The 8026-nt window shown below is 38.6% G+C and overlaps 1 protein-coding gene across 1 annotated transcript; it reads left to right on the forward strand.

Moving 5' to 3' along the window:
- Positions 1-1470: 1470 nt before the first annotated feature.
- LOC104605767 (G-type lectin S-receptor-like serine/threonine-protein kinase At1g11300) lies at positions 1471-7204 on the forward strand. Its single transcript, XM_010270654.2, has 7 exons — positions 1471-2971; positions 3425-3532; positions 4238-4437; positions 4521-4731; positions 6179-6416; positions 6528-6678; positions 6771-7204. The coding sequence occupies exons 1-7, from the start codon at positions 1651-1653 to the stop codon at positions 7083-7085; spliced, it is 2544 nt and encodes an 847-aa protein (XP_010268956.2). The 5' UTR covers positions 1471-1650; the 3' UTR covers positions 7086-7204.
- The last annotated feature ends 822 nt before the right edge of the window (positions 7205-8026 follow it).

Genomic DNA, 8026 nt, shown 5'->3' on the forward strand with positions numbered 1-8026 from the left:
TGCAGGGCTCCGTAGCTAATGTACTAGCCGGTTGCTAGAATGCAGCGGTTGATCTCGGAATCCATTTCGAACTCATTGCCACCGGCCATGCACTCCTCCATGGAGCCTTGGTAGGTCGATCTCGTCGGCAGCCAACCCAATCGGTACTCTCCGTTGGCATCAACGGTGGTAGAAGACGAGATAAGTAGAGCTGTGACGAAGACGACGATCATCACAAAAAACCCAGAAGAAGTCGCCACTGTCATGTTCGGTTCCAAGCTCTTCCATCTTCTCTCTCTTTCTCCGGTTAGACTGCTACCAGCAACCCTTTTCCTTATTTTATTTTGAAAATTTGAAGAAAATAAAGAGTAAAATAGTCTTTTTTTGTTTTTCCGTTAATGAATACCAACAGCAAAGTAAGTATTAATCAATTGTCAAAACAGTAAGGATAGTATTAATTAATTTTCAAGGTATACTTAATCAATTAACTAAAGTATAAGATAATTTAAAAAATTTACCCGCACCCACAAATATGTGACCTTAGAGAAATATTTCCCATGTGTGACTGGTTGCCGTGTGTGTACACAATCTTTACTTTCATTCTGATGCCTTGTGCAACCCGACCCTAAAAGTCCTCAACGATGAAAAGAACCAAAGACCTATGACAATGTTTGATTTGATAGTAAGAAAAAACAGGGAAGTTGAGGATGAAAATTCACAAATTTCTTAAGAACTTTCCCCCAACTACAAAGTAGTGGGAAAGGCCTTAAAAAAAAAGGTAATTGCAAAGGCCTTTCCACAAAAGAAAAAAAGTTGGGTCGGAAAGGAAAGAATGTGTTCTACAATCCACATCAACCTACGAGTGAAATACATTCGCATTCCAAACCCCCAAAAGATATTGAAGGACTTGAGTTGTTGCCCCTTCTTTCTTCTCTACCTGTAATGACAAAGGATTTGTTGTAATGAACTCCCCCAAGACGATATCTGAATCTGAATGTATCCTCTTGTAAAGTCAACTCCATTTTGTCTGTAGTCTTGTTATCACTTCCCAGTATGTGGTGTCGATGCGGCCTTGTTGGTCTATTACCAGCGTCAGCAGCATACTATCTAAATCTAATTTCATGGATTTGCTTGGTGAATTATATTGTAAACAATATATTTTATTAACCTGTGAAATGTATCAAACTAAAAGAAAAAAAAAAAAAAAAAAGCCGATACTATTCTTCTATCTATTCACATCACAATTTCCAATTGCTACCAAATAAGTCCATTTTTTTATTATTCTATTGCAAACTTGAAAGTTTTTTAGGCTCAGTTTAGAAGGAATACAATTACAAATAAGTAGAATGCAAAATTTTACATTTTGTATTATTTTGTATGTATTTGTACAATACATAATAGTTTTGTAATGGGCCATGGTCTGGATTTATCTATAATATTCCAGGGGAGATACCGTGACAGGGCAATAAGCTATATTTGGATAAACTACTATAGTATTAAGCTGCAGAGATTCTTCTTTAATAAGTCTGCTTAGCAAAAGTGGTCAAGCTAGGATCTGGGTAAATACCCCTTCCCTTACGAGATTGAGATTAGCTACATCGAGTTATATAGGTCTTCTAATCTTCAGTCTCCGACAATCGGACCAGCAACAAGCATCATCTTTGGGAGATCATGGATACAAGCAAATTTAGCAATGGCAGATTCTTGAGAGCTCTTCTTACTGTGCTTTTCGTTCTCTCTGTTAGACGTTCTTCCGGTACCATAGACATAATTACACCAACCCAAAACATAACGGATCCAGAGAGTCTAGTCTCTGCTGGGGGTTTTTTCAAATTAGGCTTCTTCACCACCGGGAATTCTACTAGTCGGTATGTCGGGATTTGGTATAACAACATCCCTGAGCAGACAATTGCATGGATTGCCAACAGAGATAACCCGTTACCGGACTCATCTGGGGTGATAAGGATTGCGAATGATGGAAACCTTGTGGTGGTGGATGGACAGGAAAAGATTTTCTGGTCTACAAATATTTCAACTATTGCACAAAATTCTAGTGCCAAGCTCTTGGATTCAGGGAATCTAGTCTTGCAGCAAGGAAGCTCAACAGATGGCGACAACAATGGGTCGGTGTTGTGGGAGAGCTTTGAGCACCCTTGCGATACATTCTTGCCCAAGATGAAGATTGGTACCAGCACAAAGACGGCTGAGAAGCAACTGCTAACATCAAAGAAAGGTGATTCAGATCCTTCCACTGGTAGATTCACTGCAGGTGTTGTCCCCTTGAACATTCCTGAGGTGTTTGTCTGGAATGGTTCTCTCCCACACTGGAGAAGTGGGCCATGGAACAATCGGATCTTTTTAGGGGTGCCCGACATGTACTCTGTTTACCTCGACGGATTCAAGATGGATAGAGATGCTCAAGATGGAAGTGCCCACTTGACATTCTCTTATGTCAGTTTACCTTTCTTGTTGGTGAGATTTGTTCTGGATTCTGAAGGCAAGTTAGTAGAGTATGATTGGGGTCAAGAGAAAAAGAACTGGACCATTGGCTGGTTAGCCCCAAGAACAGAGTGTGATATCTATGGAAAGTGTGGAGCATTTGGGAGCTGTAATGCATTGGATTCGCCAATCTGTAGTTGCTTGAAGGGATTCATCCCAAAGTCCGTAGAGGAATGGACTAAGGGAAATTGGTCAAGTGGGTGCATGCGCAGGACAGAGTTACAATGTGAAAGAAATAACACCAGTAGTGAAAAGGAGAAAACAGATGAATTTTTGAAGCTGAAAATGATGAAAGTTCCAGATTCTGCAAACTGGTCCGCTGCAGCTGATGCGAATGATTGTGAGAAACAGTGTTTAAGCAACTGCTCCTGTGTCGCTTATGCATTTGACATCAACATAGGGTGCATGTCTTGGAGTGGAAATTTAATAGATACCCAGAAATTCTCCACTGGCGGGGTGGAACTTCACATTCGTTTGGCATATTCCGAATTTGGTATGGAATTCTTCCTCTTCTTCTTCTTCTTCTTCTTCTTCTTCTTCTTCTTCTTCTTCTTCTTCTTCTTCTTCTTCTTCTTCCAATGCCTTTCGATATATACCTTTGCATTACTTGTCGAATGAAAGGACAACCTTTTCTGAAACCCATTAAACAAAAACCATCCTATGCACTTCTTTGTTCCATTCTGGTTTCCCTTTCCATTCTAGAACAGAAGCTCACCATTCATTGTCGGTTGTTTACGATTTAAAGGAATAAAGTTCAGTTTCTTGAAGACTATTTCAATTTTTTCTCTCCCAGAAATATGAAATAACTCCATTATTTGTGCAGGGCATCTAAACGGGTTATTTAGTGACTATGTTTTCAACAAATTACCTCAATAACTGGAAGTTCATCCATTTTGGTTATATTTTGTCTGTACCTTCTTTTTCATATATATTTTTTTTAATGCAGGCAGGAAACATTCAAAAGCAGTTATCATCACGGTGGTCATCGTCGTAGGAGCTGTTACCCTTGGTGTCTTAGCCTGTTGTGTGTTGAGGCGGATGGCTAAACAAAGGGGTAAGATCTTGATTATTAGAGGTTCAAATAAACTCTTGAATTTCAATGTTGAGACTTAAGAGTTCAGAAATTCCCCATTAAAGTGGCGCAGCTCAACCCCCAATGTGTCGCACGCACGCGGTGTGGGACCTTTGGTTAGTAGGTTAGGACTTGGGAGTTGGGACAACCACCAAATCAAATGGTCCCCGGCTCCCTGCCTAAGAGTTTGGCCATTCCACTTCCACCCAAAAAGTATAAATGGTCGCAGCCATCTGGTCAACAAGGCTTTGGTTCTGGGTCAGGACTCAGGACACCAGAATATGACCTTCTAGACTCCTTAAGTGGGAAATGGGAATCACTTGTGGTAGCTGAATTGGACTTGAATTCCATTCTGGAGATGAAATGACTACTGTAATCCAGCATTTTGACTTCTGTGTTAGAACGCAGAATTTGTAGGCTGAAAATTCTCGTTTCACAGTATCTGACAAAGCTGAGAAATGAGCATCAACTAAAGGAATCTAAAAATCGACCCCTGGTGAAAATCTGCCACTAAATCCAGGTTTACCCCAATCCAGACACAACCTTGGAGAATTGGGTCCCGATGCATCGTATATGGTGGCTAGATTTCCTGTTCTTGTGCTCGACTGAGCACCCAAACCAAAACTGGGCCATATTAATATTTAAATTAATACTTCCTTTGTTCCTTACTACTGAATCTGGGACCAGGGCTGAGGAAGAAAGGCGTGGATGGGGCAGAGGTATCTAAAGAAGTATCAGACGGAGTATTGCATGAAGATAGCATAATAACACAACGAGGAAAATGCACAGATCTACCGGTATTTGAATATGAGGACCTTGCAATTGCAACAGACAAATTTGACCTCGGAAACAAGCTTGGAAAAGGTGGTTTTGGTGAAGTTTACAAGGTAAGGAAAGATTGTTTTCAAAACCACAATGGTGAAGTAAATCTGGTAATTAATTTATAAATTATTTTGATTGCTTGACTCAGGGGAGATTGCCAGATGGCCAAGAAATAGCTGTGAAAAAACTCTCAAAAACCTCTGGGCAAGGGTTAGAAGAGTTCAAGAATGAGGTTGCAGTCATCTCTAAGCTCCAGCATAGAAATCTTGTCAAACTCCTTGGTTGCTGTATTGAAGGGGAGGAAAAGATGTTGGTATATGAATACATGCCCAACAAAAGTCTAGATGTTATTCTCTTCGGTTAGATCTTGGAAATAACCTTTATTTGTTCGTTTTCATTTCATTTTCTTTGTTTGAAAAATGATCAAACACACGCATGCACTTTAAGTGCATGTTGATTTTCATGTCGATGACCCAATAGTTCTAGTTCAGTTGTTGACCCGGCGTCCCTCTCCCTGCTTACTGTGTAAGAGAGTTGAGGCTACTTGTATTTATGATATTCGGGCCGGCTTGGTTTACTAAATACTCAAACTCGGTTCAAAGTAATCGATAGGGCTGTTCATAAGAAGGCCCAACCCGATCAACCCGGACCAACTCAACTCGAGTTGGGCGGGTTTTCATCGGCACGGATCGGTTTTGGGTTGTGCAAATTCCTAAACCAATGATTCGGGCAGGTTTCGGTTTTCACACAAGAAAACCAAAATCGACCCAAACCGAACCGACTTAGTTCCTAGTTCAAACATGAAGTTTCAAAGCCCATTAGGCCACCTAGTTTTTGAATGGTTGCAAGAAACTTTGGATTAGTGAATAGTGATTAATGAACAACTTTTGTGATTAACTTTTCATTTAAATTTTATCATAGGAGATGGCTGAAATGATGTTCAATTTATGACTGTTTTTAAAATTAGCAAGATTTTATCACAGGGATGAACTTAGAACCGAAACCGACCCAAACCGACCCAACCCGACTCAAACCGACCAAGTCGGTTTTGCTTAACACTGGGTCGGTTTTGGTTTCTATGTCAGGTAACCCGACCAAGTCGGGTCGGTTGGAAAAACCACAATAAACTGACCCAACCCGACCCATGAACAGCCCTAATAATTGAGTTTGAGTTTAGCTCGACTCTAGTTACATTGTTGGTCGAACCGAGTTCTCCCTTTGTAATACTCGGCTCGAATGGCTTGCAAATATAATCAAGATTATTAAAAAAACATTTTTAATATATTTGTACTTATCATATTAATAAACATCGTTTTTTATACACTTAATATTCAGTTATTTATAATTTTTAATACTAATTTTTTTATAATTGACTCAGGTTGAGCCGAGGTTAAATAACTCGCAAGTATCAATTCAACTTGAATTTGAACCAAATACATGAAACTAAATCAAGTTTGATGCTAGATCAAGGTTTAAGCAGCCTAATACAAATTCACATCTGCACTCCACAATGCCCCACAGAATATGCCCACCTTCTATTAGGAATATCTCCCGATAACAACTATGGAAGATGATGAGACATTATCAGGAAATATTTTCAATACAAGGTGGGGATGTGCTGTGGGGTATTGTGGGGAGCAGATGTGAACTCGCCTAATACTTGGCTCAATTCGACTCAATTACAATCCACTGACCAATTCAACTACTAGATCATCATCGTTAGGTTTTATATGATTTTTTATATGAAAACCAAATATATTCTTCTTACCATGAAATAACTTACTTGTTTTGTGAAATTTATATCAGATCCAACCAAACGAACAATTCTAGATTGGAATAAACGTCTCCGTATCATTGAAGGGATTGGCCGAGGACTCCTTTATCTTCACAGAGATTCCAGATTAAAAATTATTCACAGAGATCTGAAAGCAAGTAATATATTATTGGATGAAGAGCTTAATCCCAAAATTTCGGACTTCGGCATGGCGAAGATAATTGGAGGCACTGAAGATGAAGCAAGTACCAGAAGGGTGGTTGGGACATAGTAAGTAGCTAGTCCTCGGTTACTCAGATCTCTGTGAATTCACAGGTTTACAAAGAATTGAAGAAATTAATACTTTCTACTCATAATTGTGACTGAAACAATTGAATGCAGTGGTTATATGTCTCCTGAATATGCCATGGAAGGGCGATTTTCTGAGAAATCCGATGTCTTTAGCTTTGGGGTTCTGCTTTTGGAGATTGTAAGTGGGAGAAAAAATGGTAGCTTTTATCATCTGCAGGAATGCTCGAGCTTTCTGGGACATGTAAGATTAATGCAAATTAATATCTTTTTTTTTTTTTTCTCGATAAAAAGCGTATTTGTTTTGTATCTGATAAGCTGATGTGCTCGTTTCAGGCATGGACGTTATGGAACGAAGGGAAGATTTTGGAGTTAATCGATCCAACAATATTATGCGAACCACCGTCAATTGAGGAGGAGGTACTGAGATGTATCCGTGTGGGACTGTTATGCGTTCAAGAATTCCCAAAAGATAGACCAACTGTGTCTTCCATAATGTCCATGCTTAGCAGTGAAATTGCAGATCTTCCTACACCAAAACAGCCTGGGTTTATAGAGAGGCTGGTTTCCTCTGAAACAGAATCGTTTCAAAGGAACCAAATGATATGCTCTAAGAACGATGTTACCATTACAACTTTAGAGGGTCGGTAGCATCATCTCAACATTTCCGCATGTATAAGTAGATATTTAGTGCAGCTTGATTTCTGCATTTGATGCTGTGAACACTCAAGGCTCACATTGTTTGCAGCGTAAATCTGAATAAGGAAGAATTAAAAGGGTAAAATCGTCAGTGGTCATGTTCTTTAACGTGTACAAGCTTTAATTATATCAGTGTTTTCAACCCGCCATTGATTCAGCAGGTTGAACCATTTGAATCATTACCCGATTAGGATTCTAGGTTTGGTTCAGTTAAAATCTGTGAGACAGTTAAAAACTGTTGACTTGGTCAGGAACTGTCTGACCTGTTTGGTTCAACCACTGGTTCAATCGATCTGGTCACCGGATTGCGGGTTGTACGTTCGATGCATGTAAACTTTTGGAGGCCAAAACTTTGCACTCTGACGTCTGATTGGGATGATTTTTTTTTAATTTTTATTTTGAACTTTACCCCATTATTTTAGCAAAAAAAAACATCCTTTTTTAGCTTCAAATTGTAATTGTTAATATTTTTATAATTATGAAAAATAAAAACTGAAAACTGAATTAAAAACATTAATTAAATATAAAAATGCATATAACGTATCTTAAACATGATTATACATTATTTATCGATAAAATATATATTTATACACACATTATATATACATATTTATATATTTACTTTAAATACATGTGGGATGGTCTGACCCGTTTGACCCAGATGGCCGAACCAATGACCCATCACCCAGAGGTAAAAAATGATTCGGCCTCCAGATCGGTTTTTAAAACATTGCTTTATATATACACTCAAGTTTCTAACTTACAAGTTACAAATGCAATCATATTCAGGTTATAAACTTCATTGCATGCGCCATTTTTATAACTAATTTTTAAATGCTGATTAAAATCTTTTTTAATAGAGAAAGTAAATGATCGAAATAGAAACATCATTT

The sequence above is a fragment of the Nelumbo nucifera genome, chromosome 1 (assembly GCF_055504915.1).
Source record: "Nelumbo nucifera cultivar China Antique chromosome 1, China Antique-T2T, whole genome shotgun sequence".
NCBI classification, from domain to species: domain Eukaryota; kingdom Viridiplantae; phylum Streptophyta; class Magnoliopsida; order Proteales; family Nelumbonaceae; genus Nelumbo; species Nelumbo nucifera.

Coding starts and splice junctions, on each gene's coding strand:
- LOC104605767 (XM_010270654.2), top strand. CDS start 1,651: ATGGATACAAGCAAATTTAGCAATGGCAGATTCTTGAGAGCTCTTCTT. Junction 2,972..3,424: donor TTTGGCATATTCCGAATTTG/GTATGGAATTCT, acceptor TTTTTAATGCAG/GCAGGAAACATTCAAAAGCA. Junction 4,438..4,520: donor GTTTTGGTGAAGTTTACAAG/GTAAGGAAAGAT, acceptor TGCTTGACTCAG/GGGAGATTGCCAGATGGCCA.